General features: G+C 55.5%; 1 protein-coding gene across 2 annotated transcripts in view; it reads right to left on the bottom strand.

Moving 5' to 3' along the window:
- Nucleotides 1-26,057, bottom strand: part of Kcnk9 (potassium two pore domain channel subfamily K member 9) — a 37,286-nt gene extending 11,229 nt beyond the window's left edge. For both annotated transcript variants that reach the window (XM_021723965.3, XM_078016654.1), the window contains exon 1: nt 24,432-26,057. In XM_021723965.3, the coding sequence (XP_021579640.2) occupies nt 24,432-25,305 (874 nt within the window). In that variant the 5' untranslated portion in view covers nt 25,306-26,057. The remainder of the gene's footprint in view (nt 1-24,431) is intronic.
- Nucleotides 26,058-26,438: the final 381 nt, after the last annotated feature.

Genomic DNA, 26,438 nt, shown 5'->3' with positions numbered 1-26,438 from the left:
CTGTAACACATGTCACCCCAGCCTAACCTCCTAGTCACCCTAGAAAACAGGCCTAATGATGCCCACACTGCTGACAAGAAATCTGGGTTAGTGACTTCATAAGTAGGGTAGGGTTGGCTTCTTCAGGATTGGGATTTGAGCCCAGAGTTTTCAGCCTCCTAGAGTGAGGCTAAGAGTAAGAATTAGAATGGAGAGAGGTGATGCAGACTGCTGCACAATGCCATGGGGAGGAGGCCTTCATCTGTTTTGGTCACTGCTGTATCCCCCATGCCTAGATAATACTTAAAAAGGTAAAATATTCCTCTGATGGAGGCATGAGTACTTCTGCACCACTGTGTGAATGTGGCCTTGATAGGAATGTGGCCTCGAAGGCCCTCCATGTGCAGGAGCTTTGGAAACTCGTGCTGGAACTGTGCAGCATGCCATTCACCGATGCCCTGCTGTAGCTAGACAAAGTCAGGCCTCTATTTTATTTGCTCCTGTTCAGCATGAGGATGATGGATCTAGAAAGGTAAGGTTGCTGGTTAGGGTCACCTATAGTCAGTGGCAATGTCCAAGCCAGGATATGATCTGCCCAATATGAGAAGAGGAACCTCAGAACCCAGTAGGTTGTAGCTCAAGTTCTGGGATGAATATTGCCCAGAAGAAAACCTGGGTCATGCACAGTATTCAGACTCGGAGTTCGGAGGATAGACCTCGTCTTCCACCATCTCAAGACCTGACCTGTCAAGGAAGGCTTTGCTTATGTTCCCCCAGCCACATGATCATTGTCACTCAACCAGCTTCCTTACCATGGACCCAGAGAACTCACAACCCAGGTGTCTTCATCTGACACAAATAATAGCAATGTTTCTGGGGGGGTTTGGTGAGAATAAAGAGCAGCTAGTCCAATACACAGTAGGCACCTACTGACTTCTAACTGTGAACAATGGAGGCTGGCAAACAGTGGAATCACATCTTCAAAGAGCTAAGAGATTCTTAAACTCAGAATTCTATATGCAAAAAAATTACCTTCAGGAATGAAAGCAAAATGAAGACATTTTCAAATTTTTAAAACTGGGATAATTTATTACCAGCAAATCTGCGTGGCATGACTACAGAAGGAAGTTGTTCTGTGCAAGCAGGGAGGATACCAGATGGAAATTTAGGTCTTCAGGAAAGAATGAGACACATAGTGGTAAACAAGTAGGTAAATATAAAAAATGCAGGTGGGAATCCCACTGTATTCCACATAGCTCTTCAGGTGACTAATACAAAAGCCAGATGGATGTTGGAGAATAACAGGAAATTGTTAGAAACTTAAATGGCAATGCTAAGAGTTCTGGATGTAATGTCTTTACTGGAAGAAGTCGACGCAGCATTTTCGGGGTCAAAATTGCACACATTAAGGGCCAGGCTCCTCCACTCCTATCCCTATCAGTAAATAAGATCAGAACTGTTTGCCTTTACACAGTCTGGAAAGCAGTACACCTGCACATCCCGTCTCAGGGCTGTGTTCATCCTGCTGCTATTGTATTACAGAATGGAAGAACCTGATCATGTTGACACCTCACAGTTCATCTCGCTGGTCCAGGTCCATTATACTGATGCCTTAGTGAGATGCACAAGAAAGCATGGGAGACCAGAACCACCCAAGTTCAGGGCCCTTGAATGCTAATAAATTCCATAGGAGCCCAGTGGTCTGAGAACGGGACCACTTCCTCTAAAGTGAGAGATGAGTTGCAAAACTTGCAAGGCCTTCTAGGAGAATGAGGATGTGCAGGCATCCTCCCCCACCCAGGCGCCCCACCTCCACCCTGCACACTACCCTACTGTCCAAACTGTCCCCCTGCTCTCTAGTTTCCACTTGATCCATCCAATGGGCAGCCCCAGGGGGAGATCAAAGGAAAGGAGGACCCTGTCCATCAGGAGTCATACCACAGAGCTCTCTACAGGTCCTGGTGGCTGGTCCCCAGGTGCCACACCTCACTTTGCTTTCCCCCAACTCTACCCATGGGGGGAAGAGAGGCCAAGGAAGGTAATTGGACTTGTCATTTCTATTGTGTCTGGGGCTTGCCTTAGGACCCACTGTGGCCAGAAGATCCTGCTCCTGCTGGCTTAGGTGAGATTTCCCAGCAGTGGACAAGCCACTGGGTAGGAAAAGCCGCCTGGCCTTGCTCCCCTCTGAGCAGCATTTCCTTTAAAGAGGCTGTGACTGGCCTGTAGGCCCTCCATATGGACAAAGACGGGCTGCAACCAGCCTCGCCCCTGACCTACCAGTGTTCAAGAACTGTCCCTGGCTCCTTTCTGCCCCTGGCAACGAGGCCCACCCGCACCTGGACGTGGGTGGTGGTTCCAGACTTCCACACACTTCGCATTGGCCAAGCGCGGATCGTAGTGTGGGCTCCAGAGCTGTGTGGAGGTAGGCCTTGGTGCTGCGCCTGGCTCCTCGCCCACCCTTTTCCTTCTACTTGGGAATGCCCTGGCCACTACCCACATGCAGGTGGCAAGCTCTACTCGTGTCTGAGCCCGCTGAGAATGCCTTCCCTGACATCCCCGAGGTCTCCCCAAAGCCCTCAAGCCCTGCTCTGAGTCTCTCCTGCAAGGAAGGGTAGTCGAGCAACAAGACCAACGTGCCACGTCAGGCCCGACCGCCACCTTAGTGACTGTGGATCACCTCCCTCCTGTAGCCTCCTCTTTGGTCGTGTTTACTGCAACCTCCCAGGGAACCTTGTGTCAGAGAAGGGGTGGTGGCAGTCTCCTCCAGCCCATTGGTGCCAGGGAACAGAATGCCTAGAACAGTCAAGCCCTGAATTCAGGGTCACTAGTCAAAGCCTGAATCATTGAGGTTTTTGCTGGAATAGTTTTCTTCTTTCCTGTCAGAGCTCAAAGGGTGCCAGAGTGTGAGATCTGGAGCTACTCGGTCATTTCACCATCATGAGGATAACCCCCATCGGAGGAAACTGTCCCTGATATTAAAGATACAGAAGCTATTCCACCTGTGTCTGAGCCCATCCAACAGTCAGCCCTATTCACAGAATGTTCCAGTCTATCTCCCAATAAATCTAGCTTCAGACTATATGGGTTTTGTTTGTTTTGTTGTGGTGGTGGTTTTTGTTTTTGTGTTTTTGTTTTTGTTTTTTGGTTGGTTGGTACGGAGGACAGTGTTTTGATTATAATACTCAACCAGGAGTGCATGTCCTAATACTTTCGCCTTCCTATGAAGAATCACAATGTTGCCAACAAAGCCTTCTGTGTCCCCTGCCCCCTGCATCTCAGGTTCCTCTTACAGCCCACCTCAGATCTGAGGGGGCATGTGGATCCAGGAGGTGACCAGTCTGTGGTAGACAGTGGCCAGCTGGACAGCCAGATCCTGTCAAAGAGCAGCTGCTCCCCATCCAGCAGCTAAGACTGGACTGAGATGGCCCCATTTCCTAAGTTGTAAAGAGAAGCTGGAAATATGGATTTTTAAAATGTGAAATTTAATTAGTGTCTAATTAAACATTCCGAAACATAGGCCAAATACAACAAGACAAAACAGACCATCATTTGTCTTCAACAGAGCTTACACGTGCTCCAGACATGGAAGAAGGGAAGGACATCGGCAAATGCCCAGGCTCCCAAGTCTCCCTACTGACCAGTCCTCTCCCCGCCCCTTCGCCTCGCTCCACCCCTATGAGGCGAGAATCGCCCTTGGCTCCATTTCGCAGATGCACAGACCAAGGCGGCAAGAGAGCACTGCCCCACGTGGCCGAGGTGGCCCTGCCCTGCACAGGGCCCACAGAGGCACCCCTTCCAGGATCAGTGGCCCCATTTCACAAAGAGCACAGACTGTCCCGGTGACTTTCTCCCTGTGGGGACCCCAGGCCCGCTGGGCAGTCTGGCCCCAAGTACCACCTCGCTGTCCCCAGAGCCAGGAAGGCCCTCCGTGGCTGATTGACAGGTCTGGCCTCTGTGGTTGGAAGGAAAAGCTGGCAGGTTTCGTGTTTTATTTAATGAACAAGTAACTTCTTCATATGCTTTTTTATTGTTAATTTCCAAAAAGAACTTGGGTTCCCTTTAGCTTTCTCCCGTTGTGTCTCTTGGGGAGGAAACGGACCTACCAGATTTCTCACGCTCAAGCTGCAGCGCACGCATTTCAGTCAGGAGCTAATAAGAACCTTGTCCTTCCTCCTCCTCTGTCCTGAGGGCGGCCTGGGGCGGGGCAGGGGACGGGGCGTGGGGAAGGGGTCCGGAGAGGCAGAGGGGAGGGCAGGGAGCGCACCCCTGCCCCGCCTGAGGATCTGAGGCTGGGACCGCCCCTGCCCTCCCGGGAGTTTGCAGCTGGGGAAGGCGCACAGAGGTTGTGCCCGGGCGGGCGGGCGGAGGCGCAGAGAGGAGGCGCCTGCAGAATTCGGCCCCTCGGCCACCAGAGGTGCGAGTGCGCCCTCTGGCGGGCATTTGGACAGCTGCAGAAACGCAGCGCTAGGGGCCCCAGCAGCCTGCGCATCCACCTGGGACTGCACCCAGGACCTAGGAGTCCCAGGGAAGTTCTCTAATCTTCTCCGTAGACGAGCACGTGTCCGTGGTCAGCTTTCTCCCCAAAACTACCGTCAGTCCATGGAATCTTGGCATAGACAAAATCTGACGATAAACATCACGACCACCATGGAGGGTACCCCACGGCTCGGGAGCTGAGCTGAAATACTTTGTTGTTAACTCGCTGCTCCAGGGAGAGGGGAAGCCTTTAGCAAGGTGGGCAGAGTTCGCTCTAGCGTGGCTGAGAAGATGCTCCTTGCCTTGGGCTAGGCGTGGTGTCTTCAGGTACTCTGACCTGGGATCTAGACCTGGGTCCCTGCTCTCGCTTGCAGGCCAAGTGCCCACCCTTTCCAGATGGACAAGGACCTCCGCAGAGACTTGTTCCTGCAGCTCCCTCCATTCCCAGGAAAGATCTCCTTGGACTCTTCCATTCTCTTCTTCCCTCTCCATGCCTCACCAGAAAACAAACAACAACAACAAAGAAGAAATCCTACCAAAAATGTGCATGGGGAAGATGTAATACTTGACTGACATTTTGAAAAGTCTCTGGTAGAATAAGTAAATTTTAAATTGAGCTAGGGCCAAATACTCAATAGGTGATAATTGATAGTTTGGGTTTCTTTATTTTCTTAAATATTCATCTTTTAGTTGTAGTTGGACACAATATCTTTGTTTTGTGTTTGGTTTGTTTTGTTTTATGTGGAGCTGAGCCTCAAACCCAGGGCCTTGCACATGCTGGGCGAGCACTCTACCACTGAGCCACAGCCCCAGCCCTGATAGCTTCATCTTCAGCACTTTCTTTTTTCTTTTTTTTTTAAAGTGAACACAAATTTATAGTATGTCTTTATTGTTCTCCCTTAGGTTTAATTTACCTGGAGCATGTGGCAGGGAATTCTTACTGGAAAGATCTGTTGGATCAGAAGAGCCAGGGCTGGAGTGCCAAGTGAACTCAGGATCTGAATCCCAGCCAAGCTAGAAGAACCCGCTGGGTGGATGGACTGTGCCCGCCCCCATCACAGGACAGATTTCTACCCTCTCGGGGCCCAAGTCCACGAGGGTTCTCCCCATCTTCCTCCACGTTCCCAGAGGAGCTCCAGGCCCACAGGATCTGAGCCCCCAGTAGGCCTTTGGGGGCCTCCCACCAGGCCTCATGTGCCTCTGAAGTGAGTGGGCAGGGAAGCCAAGGCATCCGTCTCCATAGCAGAAGAGTTGGACCATCAAAGTCTGCCCCCCTCAGCAGAGCTGGTGGTCAAAACAGAGGGCAGGAGCAGCGTGGAGGCTTCTGAAGCCCCACACTTCACCGTTCCCTGGGCCAGGGCACCGGATCTGGCCATAGTACAGGTTGTGGGGCAGGGGGGCGAACTCTGCCTTCGCAGCAAGTGCCTGGGTGACCACTTGCACTGAGGACCTCCTGTCCCACAGGAAGGGCTGAGAGAGAACCTGCACCCAGCAGGGTAAGTGTCTGGCCTGAAAGGATGCCACCAGGCCCGGGGCGCGCTCAACTGAGCCCATTCCACGTCTGCGAGGACAGCGCATGTTTCAGTTGGATGGCAGCAAACAGACCCAGGACTTCACATACTGAGGGACACTCATTTTGTCAGCTGGCCAGGTGAGGCGCACTCTCTGCAGTCCCCTGCCCTGCCCAGGCCATTGTGCCCTGAGTAAATGGAGGGGAGGGGTCTTTGGGTGAGGTCAGTGGCTGGCAATTCATAACGATGTTAGCTGAGGCCTGCCAGGCCCTCCTGGGCTCCTCACCAGGGCACAGGGACCCTCTGAAAACCCGAGTCCTGTGCATACCAGAGAGTTTCTGGGCCCTGTCTAAGGGGCACTGCGTGGGCACAGGAAATGACTAGCACAGAGCTGGTGAGAGATCACCAGCTGGAACATCCCCTCCATTCAGCACCCTGAGAGGCCAGGGTGAGCAACCAGCTTATGGGCAGCGAGGGCCAGGCAAGCGAGGGCCAGCCCAGCGAGGCCCATTGGATTCACTGCCATGTCCCCCCATGAGTAGAATCTCAATAAAGGTCGTTAATGGTTGGGGTTCATTCTCCATTCGTTTAAGTGCATAACAAATGTCAGCCAGGTGGGCGTGAGCACTGTTCTCAGGTAAGGCCAGCTGTGTGGCCAGCAGAGGGCATATTGGTCATCACGGTGCCACGGGGCTGTGGATGAAGGCAGCCGTCAGTGTCCCCAGCTCAGACAAGAAGCTGAGGCGCAGAGGCTGCTGCTCACAGGCTCCCACGGGCCAGATGCCTGCTGGGGTGGGCACTGGAGGAGAAGAGAGAGGCCCTGTCCAGCCTCCCAGCTCTGGGGAGAAGAGCCGCATGGCACCTTACCCCACCGGAGACCAACTCCACAAACGGGAGCTGGCTGCAGCCCATCTCCTCCGCAGAGCCCTTCAAGGAAAGCAGCAGCCGGGCTGCAAGAGGCCCAGGGAGGCCTGGGGCGCAGGAGCAGCCCTGCACCTGTCTCCTGTGTGGCTGGGTCTCGGGCTCTGCCCGTGCCAAGGAAGAACACGGGGAGAAGCACCCCTAGAGCAGGCTCGTGTTGAAGGGCTCCAGGGCCACCTGTGAGCTGGAAGTGGGGTCAGAGCCCCTTCTGGACCTGCTGGGAGGCGGAAGTCAGATGGACCTCCAGGGGTGGCCACGCATTCCCCCCGAAACAAAAACCTACAGGTTGAAGCTGCTTGGCACCAGGCCCCAGGGAGAAAACTGTGCCCAACCAGAGCATTGCCCTTGTTACCCTTCCCAAAACGTCAAGGGTGACAGCTGCTGGGGTGGACTCTTCTGCATCTGTCACTGCCAATTCCCGTCAACTGCCATCGTCGGGAACCAGCAGCAAGGGGCAGGCTGGCATCGCCAAGGGGAAGTGTGGGGTCACAGTTATAATAACAGATACAGCAGACCTGGGTCCCAGTGGCACCTCCTCTGTGGCTCAGCTGTGTGCAAGGTTAGGTGACTCGCCCAAGGTCAAAGATCAAGAAATGCAAGACAAGAAATGGAAAATCCTTGCCAACCAAATCCCGATGAACTTATCTCCTAGACGTCTATCCACTTCCCTTTATTTCTGACTTTTTAGATTTTTCCACTTAGTAATTTTGCTGATTGTAGGAATAATACTTGCTCACTGAAGAGAACTGCAAAGTTTTTTTTAATAATATGAAGAACCAGGAAAAGTTGCTCACAATCCCACTGCTCAGGAGGCAGCCCCAAGAACATTTTGGTGTATTTAGGAAAAGGACTCAGAAAATATATCTTCCACAGCTGAGAGCAGGCTGTTTGAAAGCAGTTACACACCTGCCTTTTCACTTCTAAGAAAATAGAATGCTTTTGCTGTTCTGCTGCCAATAAAAGTTCTCCATGAATGTCACTTTTAATTCTTCAACTTCGAGTAGGTACAGCATAACTTCATCACCTCAGTAGATCATACAGGGAATCTGTTGGACTCCAATTTGTTTCTGTTGCTAATAACCATTTGAGTTTTTGCCAAAGGCATGCTGTTTATGGTCCTGGAGATTTTATTCTTCTCACATGCAAAGACCAGAAGCCAATTAAGTGCTAGGACTTGGGCAAGATTTAAAATTTGGGAACCTTTTGTACCCCCTTTCCTGAAAATGGGATCCTAGCACCAGTGAGATCTGTCTTCTCTCGTGCACTCAGTTGCTAGAGATGATGGCTTCTATTTTCTACGTGAAGAAATGGGGAGGTTGCTCAACTTGCTCTTGTTGCACAGGAATGGAAAAACTTCAGGAGCAGAATGAGGGTGGAAATCTCTGCTTAGCTGTCTTCAGGCTGTGTGCTGATGTGAGTGGCCAGAACAGGCACCATCACACACCCTAAGGTAGGTCACTTCCTAAGCCTTGTGCCTGGCAGGATCCAGACCTCTCTTCCTGGCAATGGCCCTCTTCTTCAGAAGAGGTGACCCCACCTCCTCCTCCTGACCCAATCCAGAGCCCAGAAGGCAAAGAGATGACATGTTCAGAGTACTGAAAGTGAATCCGGGTCAACAAGAATTCTATATCCAGCTAAACTGTCTTTCCAAAACTCAAGAAAAATTGAGACATTCCCAGATAAACACAAACTAAACATTCATTGCTAGCTGACCTACAAGGCATGAAAGGACTCTCTTCAGTGACTCAAATTCATACAAAGAAAAAGGATGCTGGAAAGGTAACTACACAGATAATTTGATGAAAGTACTGATGTGTTTTATTTGTAGCCCTTTCTCCTAATTTTAAAAGGTTACTACTTATATTTATGCACTGATTTATACTGTTATTGTCTTATAAAGAATAAAAGAAGAAAGGAAGCTATATTGGAGCAAAATTTTATAAGCCATGAAGATGGTATCAACCCAAACTGATTTTTTTCAAAATGCAGTTTCTCATTTGTAATCCCCAGGACAATTACTGAGAAAATAATTCAAAAAATATAATAAAAAAAAAAACAAAGAAATCAGAAAGACATGCTAGAAAATATCTACTTACCGCAAAAGAAACCTGTAATAGAGAAACTGGGGGACAAAAAAAAGACAAAATACCAACATAACAAAGAGTAAACTGGCCAATTCAACTCCTACAGGATCGATAAGTATGCTAAATATAAATTAAATGCATCTTCCAATCGACCTCCAGAAATCGGAATGGAGGGCGGGTCTCCTCTGGAGGTGCTACATGTATCAAGCCCTGTCAAAAGACAGGTGGCCCAAACAGCCCAGAATCCAGCACACAGTTACGTAAAACCTGATATAGCAAATGCACTGTAGTGAGCAGATCCATTCCCAGGTCTCCTGACTCTAAGCCCTGCTCTTCAGTCCAAAACGCCTCAAGGATTTTTGTGTCCTTGTTCTCCGCAGAATATAGAGTCCTCAGTGTGTGATGAGCTTGTCTCCCAATAAATCGGCATCATAAAAAATACTGAAAGTTAAGGATGTGTCTAATGCACCTTTCCTACTGAACGCCAGGGCTCAGCAGTGCGGTTTTCTGCAGGTCCTGCTGGTCACTGGGAGCTGCAGCCACTTCCATTACCGTCGAGCAGGCATCAGCCTGCGTGTCTCCAGCATGAGGGGCCAAAACCCAAACTCCAAAGACGTTTCTGCCGCACACTGCTTTCGCACCACGGTAAGCACAGGGTAAGTGTACGCGGGACAGGCCAAGCACAGCAGGTATAAGTGCATGAACGGGGGGCTGCTGTGCACAGGAGGGGCCCCCGCTCCACCTCACACCAGGGCTATCCCTTAAAACGGGCGGGGAGGGGGAGCTGGCCCCTTGTGCAGGGAGTTGGCTGATTAAACGGTCATCAGCTCTGCCCTCCATGTAGAGAAGACACCCCCTGAAAGGTCCTTCAGGGAAGGGGAGCTGTGAGGTGGTCACCTCCCATACATTGGTCTATAAAATGAAGTGCCAGCAGCTGGTGGCCAGGTCAGTAGGTAGCATCATCTGGGCACTCCTGATGCTGGAGGCTTAACCCGCAGTGACCCTCTGGGACGGCCTGACCCTGACCCTGCCGAGCACCACAGGGCCCCCACACTGGCTCCACCCCCACCTTCTCCTTGGAGACAGAATTCACCATCTCAGAGCTGGGGCTCGGGAGCTGCCCAGGCAGACCCGGGCATGATGGGGACCTGCTGCTGACAGCAGGCATGTAGGCATTCCTCCTGTCCACCCTGTGGCTCCAGTGCTCCCCACAGACCCGCACGATAACCAGGTCATGCCCCATGCCTAGCACTGTGCCTGGCACATGCCAGCCACTAACGTCATGAGAATCAGAAGAACCATCACAAAGCCATCAGCCCTGTCAACCTCTGACTCCAAGGGGGCCAGAGGCCACTCTTTAAGGGGTATTTCCATGTCGGACATCACAGAGAAATGACCAGGAATGGGAAATGTTGATATATTTACCCAGGTTTGGCTTTATCGTAACAAAGAACCTGAAAAGTTTTATGCCATGTTTGCTTTGAATCTAAGTGAAATCCGGGTCCCCCTCCCTAACCCCAGGACCTGACAGGACTCTTCTGGCCCACTATATGCAGACACTTGTTCAAGCCGTACTCGAAACCCAAATGGGAAGATGTCAGAAAGTGCTCAAAACTCAGTCGTAGCACTACAACTACGAGGCAGAATTGCCAGCTCAAGAAGATTCCATCCTCCCCGACTTCCGGGGCCCATCCTCCGCATGCTGGCCAGCTCTGCTCCTACACGACACCCTGAAAATTCCTACTCCCTGCAGAGGCCCACCAACCCAGGTCCTCCAACCCCAGAGCCTCAGCAGAAGGGGACAGAACTAAGTACCAAGTTCCTTTCTTTCACCTGAGGAGAAAGTGAAGGCCCAGAATGGGCAAGATAGTGGCTCAGAGACCACACAGCAGGTGAGTGTGCAGCCTGGCAACCCCAACCCAGCGCCAAGGCCTTGAAGCACAATTCCAAGTAGAGCTTTCCAGTCTAATGCACCAGGGGAGGAGGCAGATGCCGCTGTTACTTGAGGGGAAAAAAAGGAAATGCTAAGCAAGACCAAGAATAACCTAGAATAGCTGAGATTTATCTGGGTTTTCTGCTTATATGGCCAGGGGAAGCTCGGAGCAGGTTTTCAAGATTTGCGTGTGAAAACAGCCACCAGGCCTCAGTGCCCCGACCTGCAGTATTGGCCCCTTCATCTGCAGTGGGGCCAGATGGTCTCCTGCCCTCAGGCCCAGGCTGTCTGACCCACCATCCCATCCCCACCCCCTCCCCATCCCACCCCCACTCTCGCTGAGCCCCAGAACCCTCCAAGGCAGGCCCTCCAAGATGACAGCAGGAAACGGGCTCCTGGTCGGCCCCCGGAGCTGGGGTGCCACCTCCTCCAGGAATCCCATGAGGCTCCCTGACACAACACCCGGGTCCAATCCTTCCCAGCACCAAGAGACACCATGAGACGCTCACAGACGAGCAGGAATGCCCAGTTCACTGTCTAATGGCCTCCAGGGGACACAGACTGGCCACAGTGAGTCTCGTCTGCCACTCCGTGGCGGGGCCCTCAGGATGGCAAACGGGGATGTGGAGGTGCCCCACAGCGTTGGCTGCAGGAACTGATGTGTGGACAATGGAGGGGGGGGGCGAGGAGTGGACTGAGATGCAAGAGGACGGCTGGTGGAGGGGAGATGGACAAATGAAGGGATGGTGAGGTGACCGGTGGATGGAACGGGGAGGGATGGACACAGGAACGGGGAGGAGGGGGGAGGGGTGGAGAGATGGAGAGGGAGGGATGGATGAGAGACGGAGGGAAGGTGGGGGTGGAGGCTGGAGGGTAAGGGTAAGTGGGAGAATGACGGACAAGTGACAGATAGATGCATGGTTGGCTAAAATGTGTCCAGATGGACAAATGGGTGGGCGGGAGAGGAGCAGGCAGATAACTGGGTGGGTGACAGTGGGAGCGTGGTGGGCTAGGGTGGGCGGCAGGGCTGGAGACGATGTCTGGGTGGGAAGCAGAGTCCCCTCCCCTCCTCCACCGCCTTCTCTGATACTGCTGGGGAACAAGCTGACAGTGACAGGGTCAGGCCGCAGACCCACGCGGCCTCTGGCTGTCGGGCAGTCTGACAGTCCATCTCCTTCCCTGCCCGTCCCTCACTTGGTGTCCAGAGGAGGAGAGCAGGCTCTTCCACCTCTGGTGATCACAAGCAGCAAACAAAACAAAGCACTCTTCCCGACTCGCTCCCAAAATAGCCTCTCGCCACCCAGGCGCAGGCCAGCTCTCCCCCACTCCACCTGACCAGGCAGATTCTCCAGGCCCTGGGCTGGGGGAAGAAGGGGTCTGGGGAACTGTGGGAGAAGGGTGAGGCCTGGCCACCCTGGGAGGGAAGCAGCTTGCTGGGGTCCTGTGCGTGTAAGTCCATCCTGTGAGAGTAAACTGAGGCCCAGGTAGGGGCAGTCACTTCTGAAGACTGATCAAGCAGCTGTGTCCCACCTGAATAACTTGCTGTCCCCGCACCCCTGGGCTTCCCTGTCCAAGATTCTGCCTGCCAGAGGTGGAGAAGACAGTGCCACGCCCCTAGGGTAGTCGGGAAGGATTTCCTGGACAGGAGTCAAGGGGATACCTGCCTACAGCCAGGGGGAGACGGGGCCAGGCCTGAAGACTTGGAGTCCTGGAGGACGCCCTCTGAGCCTCAGCTCCTCCTCTGCCTACTAGGAAAAAGAGCCTGGAAGGGAAGATGGTGGTCAGTCACCTGGGGACGCTCAGGTGAGGGGGACCCCTTGGTGCTGCTCCTTCACCAGAAGACCCCTGAGTTTTGCTGCACCCCGGACAGGAGGTCAGGTGTGGTGTCGTCAGTCCTCGGAGTTCTGGATGCTGATGAATAAAACAGTCCCGCTCTCTGGCCAGTCATTTGGGCAAACACCAGACGGTGTCAAAAATCAGCCACAAGATGGTCTCAAAATAGACTCCGACACAATTCCCATGGCAACAGCCCCAAGGGCCGCCTCCAGGGGACGCGGGATAGGGCCGGCCCAGCCTCCCGGGAGGCTCCCACCATGGGGCGTCCCCCGTCCACAGCAGGCCCAGGGAAGAGAGGGGCCCGTGGGTTTTCAGTTCCCTTTCTTCTCCAGAGAACGGGCAACATGGGAAGAAGCTGGGGAGCCCAGCAGCTGGGCGTCACCACCTCCCAGAGGGCCAGCAGGCCTGGAGGGCGGGCAGCCAGGCGGCCCTCCACAGGCAACCCCCTCCTGCCCTCCCCAGCTTCGCAGAACAGAGGCCCTGGGCCCAGCCCACAGGAGGGGTGCAGTCTGGGGAGCAGCCAGTCAGGCCCGGAGGGAGGGAGGGAGGAAGGGACCACAGGAGCCCCCAACCCAAGCAGCGCTGGGGGAGCCCACCCCCCAATGGCTGCTCCCTGTGCTCCAGAAACAATGAGAGAGGCCAGCCTCCGTGAGAATGCTGCAGGGGTGACCCTTCCATTTCAGTACGGGCACCGGGCCACCCACAGTGGAGGCCCAGGCCCTCCAGATGTGCCCACTCCAGAGAGGAGAGGGAAGTGCAGGAGCATAGCCATCGAGCTAACTGGTGGCTCTCACAGCCAAGCCCAGAGCCAGGAAAGGGGGACACTGGAGGGGCCCAGCCCCGAGGGGAAAAAGAAGCTCCCTCCTGGAAGCTCCAGCAGTACCATGGGATCCAGGCTGGGCCCCCAGGACCCTGGAGGGAAAAGAACAAGGTCAGCAGGCCCCTGAGCTGAGCAGGGAGGCTGAGGGGTGCAGGGAGAGCCCTGGTCCCGTGGAAAGCTGGGCCGTCTTCCAACTCGACCACCCACCACTTCTTGCAAACACCTGCTGTTCAGATTCGTGGGCTGCTGTTTTTCAAGGATTTGCTTTTCTAAAAGACCTAAAGAATATTCTAGAACAGTTAAATATAGCTCTCGTGAAAGCTGTCCCATTTACATGCCTATGTTCATTCAACAAACATTCTCCAAGGGCCTGCTGGGTGCCAGACACTAGTGGGTGGACGTCTCAGCCACCGTGAAGTAGAAGGCAGAGGTGCTGGGGACAGGGGACAAAGACCAGTTTGGGAAAAGTTAGGCATGACACAGGATGACAGGTGTCAAACTTGCAGGAGCCCTGGAGCTGTGAGGACACACAGGAGAGGCACCTGACCCCTAGAGAAGGCTGCACAGAGGAGGAATCGTGGCTGTTCAGAGGTGCCTGCCCCAGATTGTGACAGTCTGTAAGGGACAGCAGTGACGTCAGGCAAGGGGCTGAGTGGCAAGCAAGACGTTGGAACTCAAGGGCCATGGTAAGCAAGGCATGAACACTCAGGCCATGGGCAGCCATCGTGGGCTTCTGAGCAGGGGGCCAGCTCACTGCACATCAGCTCAGCTGAAGCCACCTCAGAAACGCAACTGGGAGAAGGCCCCCCGGAACACTGTCCCAGTGCATTGGCCCTGCCAACCCCCTAAGGCACTTGGCTCACCTCCAGAGGAAGCCAAAATTAGAGAGGGAGACACAGGGAGAGAAGGAGGGAGAGATTTTAAAACGCACACACTTAAAATAACTTTTAAAGAAAAATATGTTTGCAAATTATTTACAGATAAATGCCAATAAGAGACCTATAGGATACAGCCAAAGCAGCACACAGAGGAAAACACATAGCCTTTAGTACGGATTTTATTTTTAAAAAGTACATAAAACAAGTATTTGTAAGTATAAAAGCAAAAACCAAGATAATAACTTACTATAACTAAATCCAGAGCTGGTTCTTAAGATCACTAAATGTTGGCAACTAATTTTACATATTTCCAAGCAACGTAAGAACCAAAGAAAGCACATGCGAAGGCTAGAGCCTGTGGAGAACCAAGGGTTTTGTCTTTTCTGCACAGCAACCTGCTGCTGTCTGTCACCACCTGAAGTAAGGCTGAGGGGGAGGCTGGGCAGGACAGGACTCTCCCCTTCTATGCTACATTTTCCTTGATTTGTCCCCAGTGTTTACTATGCAAATTTTCAAAAGAATACATAGTGGAAAAAACTATAATTACACCCAGATATGAACAATCCACCAGTTATTAACAACTCACGGTCAGTCTGATTTCATCTAAGACCCTTCTCACTTCCCTTGAAATTCAGATTATTTTAAAGCAAATCTCAGATATTACATCTACAAAGGCTTCAGTATCCCTTAAATATGAGAACTCATGTATTCTACACAGTCATCATAAAACAACTGCACCAAAAACTTAGCCTCTTATTTTAAAAGGCTGTCCAGGGGTGATTTGTTACACATCCCTAGCTAACTGATACAGAAGGTCAAGAGAAGCAGTATATAAGAAGACGGTTACAAACACAAAACCAAAGTCGGACTCCTTAGGTACCACTCCTTTCTGCTGCTCGTTAACTGTGTGGCCTGGTTTCTGAAGCTCTCTGATCTCCCATGTGCTCATCTATAAGATGGTGATACATAAAAATATTTTTAGGGTTGAGAGGATGAAATTAATTCAGACACTTTATAGAACCTGGAGACCCATGGACATGACAGAAACGGTAGCTCTCTCCAGACAGAATGAGACGACATTGGCTCTGGAGACGCCCCACCAACAGGGACACCAGCCAGGGGAGCCGACTGTCCTCTGTTGTAAAGCCAGTGCCACATCTGCCTCTGCCTCTAAGTGAAGCTCCCCAGCCCTGGGATTCGGCAGTGATCCATCCTGGAGGGCAGGGCTCTTAACTACCAGATGACGCCACCGAGCTGGCCCTCCCCATAGCCAGGAGCATGATCCCAGGCAGGGGAATGGCTGGAATGACACCCAGCCAGGCTGTGCGTGTCGGGGGGAACACCACCACCTTGGGCAAGCTCCACCCACGGGGCCATCTGTAGCCATGGCTCTCCTGACATGCAACACAGAGCTCCTGCCTCTGAGGTCCACCCTGCCATCGGCCCAGACGAGTAGGAGCCATCGTGCCGTCACTGCCCATCTCTACCCACGGCCAACACGGCCAGCCGTGGTCCACGGTACTCCTGCCCCTGAGGCTGCGGCTTGTCCAGCCTCCTCAGCTGCATCCACAGACCCCCTGGACTAGCCCAGCAGAGCAGCACAGGTTCACAGCTGTGGGTGGGCAGCAGCCATTGGCCCTGCGTGGCCTAGTCCAGCTGCCTTTCAAAGGCCAAATATTGTGAAGGAAACTCTGAACATCTAGACATTCCCTGCACTTCCAGAGAAGCCAGCGTCCCATACCACGCCTCAGCCACCATCCACAGCAACAGCACAAGAACACAGCCCCCTGCTTGACCCTCGGATGGGGAAATCTCACCCTCTGTGGGAAACCCTCAGGGGCTGGGCTCAGCCGAATCTAGACTCTCACCAAGATGCTCAAAGAAGCACTGCCTATAATTAGCCAAGAAAGAAAAGCACTAAATTGCTATAAATAGATGACAGAATATTCATTCAGTGGCCCTGGAGCCATTAAAATCAATCTCCCTAAAGACTGGAGGTAGGAGGTGATGTTTGCTATAAACTTCAGTAGAAAGGAGGCCCAGAGTCGAGGCCCACAGCAGGGAGGCCGTGGTGACCCCCCTGACTTTACTCCCTCCTTCCTAGAAGGCCCCAGGTTGCCTGGAAAAGCCGCACATCTCATTCCCAGCCTCCCTTGCAGCTAGGTGGATCATGTGACATGGCCTGGGCCATTGAAATACAAGTAGAAGTACTGCCTGGCAGGGCCTGTGACAGCCAAAGGCCATGTCACAGGGGATCTCTTCCTCCCTGGTGCCTGTGGCCACCTGGGGGACTGAGGTCACACTTCCAAGCCTAGGGAAAGAGATGCCCCATACCCAGAAAGACAGGTCCCTGCCCTGTCACCTCTAAGATACGACAGCTCCCCTTCAAGAGTCTGCAGCCTCAGCCTGCACCTGCCTGCCACCCAGGACACAGGCCACAGTGAGGCACCCAGACTGCCACCCCCTGGGGGCGGACAAACAGTGCTCTGTCCCAAGGGGCCAAGGACACTGTGGGAAGAGGAAGGCAGGGCAGGGGCAGAGCTGGGTGGGCCCAATGTGGGGACATTGGGGCAGATGGCAGCCCAAGGGCTTGTGAAGGTCATCGTGGGGCGGATTGGGGGGCGGGGTCAGGAAGTCATACTTTCCCAAAAGACCAAGCTGGAAAGATGCACCTCCTTGGCTGGACCCTGTGGCCCCCAAACCCTGCAGCCCACCCTGGTGGGGGTGCTCTCTCCTCCTCAAGGGGCAGTTCTCGGCCTCGGTGGCCTCGGGCCACCCACACTGGGACTGGGCCCGGAGGCCTCGCTCTTCCCCAGCGTCACACAGTATAGGGGCTGGGCTCTGTGTCCCCAGTTCACACACGAGGGAGCTGGGCTTCAGGGCGTGAGACGGCCAGTGCGGCCTGGGGACCTTCCTGCCACCTTGGTCCTCTGTTCAGATTCACGGACCAGGCACAGAAATCTCTGAGGCTTTGCTGGGCAACAGGTGGCATGGTGGCCCACCCAGCCAATGGGAAGGCGCCCCTCAGCTGGCCAAGGTACGGGGGACTTGCCTCTGCCCTCCAGACCCTCCAGCACCCCCAGCCACACCCCTCCCCACCCACCTGGCTCATATGCCCCCTCCTCTGCCCCAGGCACCTAGCAGGACTGAAGAGGACGAGGCCCATTCAGGGAGGTCCATTCCACTAGGCCAGCGCCTCCTCCCAGCAGCTGTTCCTGGCCAGGCTCTGCCATTGCTCAGGCAGGGGCACCGGGAGGTTGAGGCCAGCCAACCCTCACCTGGTGGACGCGCAGGCCCAGTGACCGACCGGCTGGGCCTCACCTCCCACAGCTCCTCCCCCCGCCACACTGGGACTCCCTGTCCGGTCCACAGCACCCAACCCTGTTCTGTGCTCAGTGCCAGTGCCCCGCCTTCCTCCAGAGAGCCACAGGCTGCAGGTGGCTGTGCTTGGCTTCAACAGGAGAACTCTCTACCACAGAGTCCCCAGGGTAGGAAGAGGCAGGAAGAGACCCCAGGACAATCCCCCGAGGATAGGCCACCCACCGGAGCCCCCTCCTTTGATGCTTGTGGTGGAGAAGACGTTCCAGCAGGAGAGGAAGAGACCCTGCCCTGCATTTTTACGTCCCAGAGCTTCGTTGCCCAGTGACACTCTAGGAGTGCCCACGCCCTCCTTGGCCAGCCCAGCCCACCTGGGTGTTTGCCTTTTAACTCCCAGGGCTCTTCCTACCTGGTGAGGCCAGGGGTGTATTTCTCTGGTCCTGCAGGAGGGCTGCTGCATACAGCAGGCACGGAGCTGCCCCTGCCCCCTGCCTCAAAGGGGCAGCGCCTCTGGGGACACAGCCTGCCATCTGGGCTCATCTCACGTGAGCAGACCTGCCCAACAGCTGCCAAGACCCCTCTGCTCTCCTGGACCCGGCCCCATGTTCCAGAGTCTCCGTGACGCCAGCTGGCTCTGCCCCAGGACTGGCAGCACCTGAGGAGGGCCCCCACAGGCCTGCCTTCCACGTGGCAGCTCAGAGCTCTGAGCAGCACCTGCAACACGCGGCTCAGGTGAGGTCCTGAGCTCCCCCGCGGCAGGCATTCGAGAAGCAGCTGAGTCTGCAGTGCTGGAGCTGTGGCTTTGTGTGTGCGTGTTGGTGACGTGAGCGTGGCTGTTTACAGGGGTCTGTTGAGGTGTACACTGGTGAAATGCTGCTCTTCTGTGTGAATATTAAATAAAAGTTTTTAAAAATCAAAAATGACTGGATTTGACTGATGATTGGGCAAGAAGGAGACGGGCTGGAGCAACGTGAGGATCCCACATTCAGCCCCAAGGCGCTGAGACCTACTGAGTCCGTGCTTGGCCTCTGCACCCTCACAGGGCACCCGGCCATGCGCAGGGAGGGAGGGAGGCGGGGAATAAGAAATGAGTAGAGGTGAGTGGAGGACGGAGGGAGGGGTGAGCAACAGGAGGGACCACACAGGGGCACGTGGACGGAGGGGCAGGGAACCCAGGGCCGATCGTGCCATGGTGCACGGAGGACCAGGACCAAGGGACCCAAAGGCAGGGAGGGGGACAGGGACAAGTGAGTGGAAAAATGAGCACAGAATGGTGGCTGGGGAGAAGTGAGTGACACGGAGTGGGTGGGAGAAGGAGTGAGGCCATGGTAGATGGAGACCGCCAAGTTCATGGAGAACGGGGTGTCACCGCGGCAGATGCCTATGTGAATGACAGTGTGCAGGGCAGAGGGAGTCGATGGCAGAGAGGAAGGATGCCTGGTTGTGAAGGGTCCACGGGCACCTCGGCAGGAGCAGGGAGCGGGGAACAACGCAAGGGGAGTGCAGGAGGTGCTGGGGTGAGGGGCGCGGAGGCAGACGGTGGAAGGAAGCGTGGGTTCAGGAAGGACTTCGGAAGAAATGGCAGGTGAGGCACAAAGGAGAAGCGCACAAGGACCAAGGGGGCGTGAATGGTGGGTTCCTGGGGAAATGGGTGACGCAATAGCAAAAGGGGGGGAGTGGCAGGTGCGTGAGGAACCGAGTGACACTAGGCCAGGGACGAAAGGCAGGTGTACGGAGGACTGAGTGATCCCACGACAGGTGGGGAGTGAGTGACAGGAAATGGAGATAAGACCGTGGCAGAGGGGAAGGAGCAGTGAGTGACGGCCAAGGGACACGAGGAGGACTGCCTGAGTGAGGCAGGGGACACAGTGGCACCGTGGCAGATGGGGGCACGCGTGTCGTGGGGGGTTTCAGAAAGCGCCCATGGCAAATGGGGCGATGACAGGTAGGATGGGGACAGCCAAGTGATGCAATGGTGACGGACGGCGTGAAGGTCAGGTGCGCGGAGCACAGGGTGGCACAAGGGGCAAGGAGGGAAGACGGCCGTGGCCCAGAAACACAGGTGACACAGGCGAGTGAGAACAGGGCGAGAGTGGACTTGGACGGACAGATACGATGGCCAGGGGGAGCCGTGGAGGGAGTGGAGAACTGCCTGACAAAATGGTGGTCGGGAGTGAGTGACAGGCCCGAGGACCCAGTGACACGATGGAAGGTGGGGTGTAAGGAGAAGAATAGGGAGGAGAGGACCTGACCAGGGAGGGGTAGGAGACGAATGGCAGGTGTGTGGAGGGACAGTGGTGGGTAGAGAACTGTGGCTGCGGGGTCGGATGGGGGACGAGTGGCAGACCCCGAGGAGCAGTGACACAGTGGGAGAGGAGAGTGAAGCAGGACTGAGATCCAGGTGCCTGGAGCCCTGGGCCATCGGCGGCAGGTGGGGGATTGAGTACACCCTGAGCCCGGTGGCACGGGCAGCTCCAGGCAGTCACTGGGCTTAGCCGTCCCCACAGTGCACGCAACCACTTGGGTTCCCAGCTCTGCCTGTCAAGGCCAGACCTTCTGTAATCTAGGCTGTCGCCCAGAGCCGTCGATGCTGGTGGCACTGGTGAGGCAGGGTGGGGCTTGGCAAGTGCTAACACGTTTCAGAAACTACACCCCAAAATGGGAAATGCCACCCATCTCAGGAAGTCTGTGTGTGGCTCTGCTGGTGACTGGAGAAGGAGGTCCCAACGTCCTGTGCTGCAGCAGCTGCAGAAACCCTGTGCTTTTTCTCCGAGTGCCTCACCCTGGGCTGGACCCCGGTCCTGAACCAGTCACCTCAATTCCCATAATGACCATCCCAGTTTCAGACGGACCCAGAGAGACAGGGGAAATAGTGCCCCCTCCTCCAAACTGTAGCTAAAAAAGGAAAACCCCATGTCTCACCCTCCTTCCCTGACGGAGACCAGTGTTTGAATTGTCCTCCCCAGCTCTGCAGAGGAGATCTGGTCTCTTCTTCTGTAATGTTCTAGAGGTGGTAACAACCTAGATCCCCAATATTAGAGTGAAGGAAGAAATGGCAGGGGGTTCCACATCTGTCATATCCTGCGAGAGCCCAAATGTGGGATGCAATTTTGGCTGAAAATGCTGATTATGAGAAGGTGACAAGATGGCGCCCAGAATCCCTTACACAAGCACCAAGACCTCAGCCCCACGCAGTGCAAATCCAGAGAAAGCACCCACACGCGGCCCAGACCCTCCCAGCTCTCCCGACCCCCACCCTCCCATTGACAGGTCTTGGGACGGAGACACTCAAACTGCCCTGCTAATCAGACAGGTCAGGCGAGGTACAGATAGAGGTCTCCCTTGCAGAGGTCTGAAGCCTCACAAGTTTAGAACTAAACAATCAAATCCTTTCAGAAGAGCCACAAGTGGCACCGACACAGACACAGCCATGGGGAGGCATGGAAACCAGAACCGGGTGGTGATGTAATTGCATTTGCCCTTTGCGGAGCTGGCTGGACTGGTGCTGTCCCCTGGTGATCACGACAGCAGGCTGCTATGCCCAGGGCTCCCTGGAGATCTGGGGCAGGATTCAGTGCAATTTCCCTCCAAAGCCTTTCACCCAGGCGCGGCCACAGATTCAACACGAAGTGGCAATTATATGTGTTTTTTAAATCCATTTCCCAGAGTGAGCTAATAACTGTATCTGAGAAGATGCGTTCACTAGAAGACGCCAGCACCCGGCTCCCACCGCAGCCTCCTCGGAGGCTCGGACGCAAAGTTGACGCACACTTGAGAAATCGCTCAAGGTTAGATTAAAAATAAGAACGCCCATGAAGATTAACCCGACTCATTCACATCACCGTCCAGTAGAGGCTACTCCTCGGAGGGCGGCCCGAGGGTGGCTTCTGTTCTAGGCCTAAGAGCACCTTAATTTGCATTTATATTAAAAAAAAGGAGAAGAAAACAAGCAGAATTAACTGAAAAGGTGCTTTATTTCCTGTAAATGTGAGCTCTTCTGCTAAAAGCTTCTTAGGCCAAAGAGCACGAGGCTGGATCAGCCACTGTCCAGGAACGTGGACTGCACACCTACTAAGTGCTGCACTGCGCCTGGCAGCCCTGGGCATGTGGGACCCTGCCGGCCCCCAGAGGCTGCCAGCCGGCGCTGACTGTGTGATGGCCTTTTGACAGGTGGGTAAACTGAGGCTGGGAGTCAGGAAATGATGTCCCAGGACTATGGCAGGATTCAGATTCCCAGTCTGTGGGCTCCACATACAATATCTGTCCACTAATGGGCAGTTGTGTTACGGCACATTGTGAGAAAGAGAGTGTATATGTGTGTGTGAGGAGGTGAGACTACAAGAGTGTGTGTGACTGCATGAGAAATAATGTGTGCGTGTGAGACAGCATATGAGTGTGTCTGTGTAAGAACATGTGTGTGTTTGTATGTGTGAGTGTGCATGAGAAACTGTGAGTGTGTGTGACAGCATATGAGTGTCTGTAAGAAAATGTGTGTATAAAAATGAAAAAAAGAAAGGAAAATGTGTGTGTGTTTGTGTGTGAGTGTGCATGAGAAACTGTGAGTGTGTGTGACAGTATATGAGTGTGTCTGTGTAAGAAAATGTGTGTGTTTGTATGTGTGAGTGTGCATGAGAAACTGTGAGTGTGTGTGACAGTATATGAGTGTGTCTTTATAAAAGAAGAAGTGTGAGAGTGTGCAAGTGTGTGTGTGTGTTCTCCAACCCTGCTTTTCAGAAAACCAGCTGAAACCCCAGTAAGGGAGGGAGAAAGTCACATGTTCCTCAGGAGCCCCTGGCCCTGCACTGAGGTCAGCCCACCACCCCTAGATGAGATGGCCACCTCCATGTCCACGTTTCCCATGTTCTCTTCAGAGGCTCACCATTAGGAGCACACGTCCAGAATCACCCGTCAAAATCAATAATGCAAAACATACCTTGATAAGAACTTCGTTAGTCACAACAATTTTTTTTTTAATTAGAACCTTTCTGGGTTTGTTTTTAACTCCACCTCTTTCCTCAATGCTGTTGCTCACCTCCTGGAAGCAGCCAAACCTTTTATGTGCTGTTTCACGACTGGGAGCCAGCACGGTCGCCATGTCACCTGTCTGGGTCTAGATCACAGAAAGCACCTTTAGAAACCTGGGCTTCCTCCCTCCCTTGCAAGGCCAGCTCCACGGGCATATTTCTTGCTCTCCTGCTCTCCAACAAATAGGCCCCCAGAATCAATGACTTGCACATCTGCATGCCACCTCCACAGTTTAAAGACAGAAATGACGGCAATGACCAGCCCCCCCCCCCAACACTAGAAACACAACAAGGAGGAAGGACTCTTCCCTTTTGGTGCAAGCAGAGGGCTTGGGGCCAGCAGGGGCAAAGCTGATCTGGGAGCCGACAGAAGGCAACTTCCTTTCCGAACATTAAAACCTGCACCAATGAATTAAACATTGAAAACAAGATGACACTCTAAAAACTCTCCTCAACCAAGAAGGAAAGACAGGCCGTCCTGTGCTGGTGCTTCCTGTTGCATATGGCACAGCGAAATCCACCCCCCACCCCCAACTCCCCAGCATGTAGAGCTTTGCAGACCAAGAAAAATATCAAGGGAAATTAGGGGGGGGGGTCAGGGAGGGAAGTAAGGCATGGGGGCTAGAGAGGGCAGGAAGAAAGAGACCTCTGCCCAGCACTCAGGGGCCGAAAGGACTGGAGGGACAGCTTCTGCCCCTGGCAGGTACAAGAGACACCTAATACCCTAAAGACGCAGCATGCCATGCTGGGACAAGTGTGACCCACAGAAACGCAACACAGCCTGCTGCCCACAGGGATGAAGGGATATGCTCAAATGCCCACAGGTCTCCAAGTGAAAGTCTCCCAACACCCAGCCTCAGTGGGGGTGATACCCTAAGGACCCACCAGACACCCTGCTGGGACGCATCCCAGGCATGGGTTTTACAGACAACTCCAAGTGCACCAACTGGACCCTCATGTGGTGGGGTGGGGCTGAATGTCTCATTTTGGGGCAATATCCAGACTTGCCTTACCCACAGTCACAATCAAGGGGGTGGGCCATCCACCTCCATCCAAGAGCAGTTCACCTGCCTGGTCCCCACCCAGAGTGCTAGAGAGCACTCTTCTCCCATGTCCAAGCTCAGAGAAAAAGGGGGTGAAACCTGGTGTCAGGGAAAGCAAAAGGGAGATGAGAGGCTAGCTAGGGTCAGTGCCTCCCACCCTCAGGAACAGTCTCCAGGTGCCCAAGTCCTAGGGTGCCAGCCCTCTCCAACTCGCCAAGAGGCAGAGTGTAAGTCTTGGAATCCCGCACAGCGCAGCCCGAGTTGGGGCGGTGGGTGGGTGGGTGACTGAGATGGGATTATTCTTAGCGCTCCACTCTTCAAAAAAGTGGCGCCTCCGCCCTCGGGGCTCCAACACACTCTCTCCAGGCTCACACGCCTGGCCCAGACACGGGCGCTGCGGAGAGCAACGGGTGGGGTTCCCAAGGAATGCGCTCAGAGGCATAAGAGAGGAGTGGGCTCCCCAGAGACCAGGGGGCGCTGCAGGAGAGCCCCCACACGAGGCTACGTGTACCCCAAACACCCCGCACCCGGCCCTGCGTCGCGCTTTCAGCGATTTCCCCGGACTCTTCCGGGAGCGGGCGCCCAGCGGAGGCGCACCCAGCGCTTACCTATGGTAGTGATGACCGTGATGGCAAAGTAGAAGGAGCCAGCGAATTTCCACTGCACGCCGGCGCGGTGCGGCTCCGACTGCAGGATCACCAGCTCGAGCTGCCGGTAGTCATCGCTGCTGATGTTGTACTTGCCCCTGATCCGGATCTCCTCCGCCTTGAGCTTCTCCTCCTCGCGCATCTCATGGTCGGACTCGAGGGCGTCGAACACGGCGGCGCCCACCAGCAGGTACGTGAAGGTGCAGGCGATGAGGGACAGAGTCCTCACGTTCTGCCTCTTCATGGCTGCCAGCAAGGCGTTGGTGCGGGGGACCTGTCCCGCAGGCTGGCAGCCGCGCGCGTCCCACTGCAGCGCCCCGCGGCCGCCGCCTCCTCCGCCACCGCCGCTGCCACCTCCAAGTTGTAAGCGGTGGCAACAGCAGCAGCAGCAGCCGGGAGGCGGGGGGCCAGCAGCCGGTGGGGGGCCCCCTCCGCTGGGGCCGCCGCCACCGCGAGGTGGACGGCGGGCCAGGGGTCCCGCGGGCTCAGAGGAGAAAGCGGGCAGGCACAGGAGGCTGCTAGAGCGTCGGGGCCAGGCGTCCTGTAACCCCGACACTCTGCGCCAGGCCCGGCGAAAGCAACCCGCCGCCGTGTTGCGCTGGGCCACGAGGGGCTGCCCAGTGACGATCCTCACGGACTGGGTGGCCCTGCGCATCCCGCCCCTAGCTCCGGCTGGAGGAGCCAGAGCAGGAACCAGAGCGGGAGCAGGAGCAGGGGACAGGGTGGAGGGAGGAGCGGGGGTCCTGGGCTCCTCCTCGGGCTCCGGCTTGACGGTGGGCTCCAGGTGGACGGCGGCGGCGCCCAGCGAGGGCGCCCTGCGGGATCTCTTACTCATTTTTACCCCTTTCTCACCCCCTTCCGGGGGCGGAAAAGTTTGCTAAGTGGTGGCTGTCTCTAGAGTCCCCTGCTTGCGGGGAGGGAGCAAAGCAGGTGCAACGGGTGAAGCAGCCCGATGCCCTAAGGTCCGAACGCCCCGAGCCCACCTGGGCGCGCGGGGACACCGCTGGGTGTCCGCCGCGCGTTGGCCGGTCTTCGAAGTTTGCTCTTCTCAGCCTTCAAGACGCAGGAGCGGGGCGCGGTCTCAAGACGGTGGGGTCTGCAGCGGAGCTACCTCGGGGACAGCCAAGGAACTGCGCGGCGGCGGCCGGCCAGTTAGCTTCTCCGGGGGCGGCGGGCGCGGCGGCAGCGGCGGCGGAGGCAGGAGGGATCCCGCGAGCCTGGAGGAGCTGCGGGGTGGAGGCGCGGGCGGGCGCGGACGCACCAGCCGCGCCGAGGTCTGAGCCCTCCGGCGTCTGGGCGTCCGGAGAGGCTGCCGCCTCGCTGGTCTGCCTGGGGCGCTGTGTGCGTGCGCGCTGGAGGGAGGCTGAGTGTCTGTGTTCGTCTGTGAGTGCGCGTGTGTGTTTGCGCTTGACAGCCCCGCTCCGGCGGGAGGGCCGCGGGGGGGGGGGGAGCGGGGGCCAGGCTACGCCGAGGCCGGGCCTCCCTCCCTCCCTCCTGCAGCCTCCGGGGCGCGCCACCTCCCGCCTGGTCCCCAGCCAACTGCGAGGCGGAGTGGCAGCTCCCGCCGCAGACCTAGCGCTGCGCAGGGCGCACAGGGAGGGAGCCCAGAAGAGGCGGCCAGAGCCGCCAGGGAGGGGGTGGGGGAGGGTTTAGGACTGGGTGCCGCCGGAGAGGGGGTGGGGGGCGGAGCCACTAGCGGATTTTGGCGGGGGATGGGAGAACAAACGTGGCTGTTTGGGTCCTTTTTCTGCTCCCCTCCGAGAGCGCACGCAGCGGTGGCAGGCAGAGAGTTTGAGGGACCCGAGGCTGGGGAAGAAGAAAGGGATCCAGCCGAGAAGGCAGACTGATGGCTGAAAGGAGCGGACACAGCAGGTGGAGAGTGAGGAGCAGAAGGAAGGGGGCCCGTGGGCACCTGGGGGCGCGGCACTTGCGGCCAGCCACCTGGCGCCAGAGCAGGTCACCGGCCCG

Source organism: Ictidomys tridecemlineatus, chromosome 7 (assembly GCF_052094955.1).
Source record: "Ictidomys tridecemlineatus isolate mIctTri1 chromosome 7, mIctTri1.hap1, whole genome shotgun sequence".
Taxonomy (NCBI): Eukaryota; Metazoa; Chordata; class Mammalia; order Rodentia; family Sciuridae; genus Ictidomys; species Ictidomys tridecemlineatus.
Note: the sequence above shows the minus strand (reverse complement) of the source record. Positions and strands in the feature narration are given on the sequence as shown.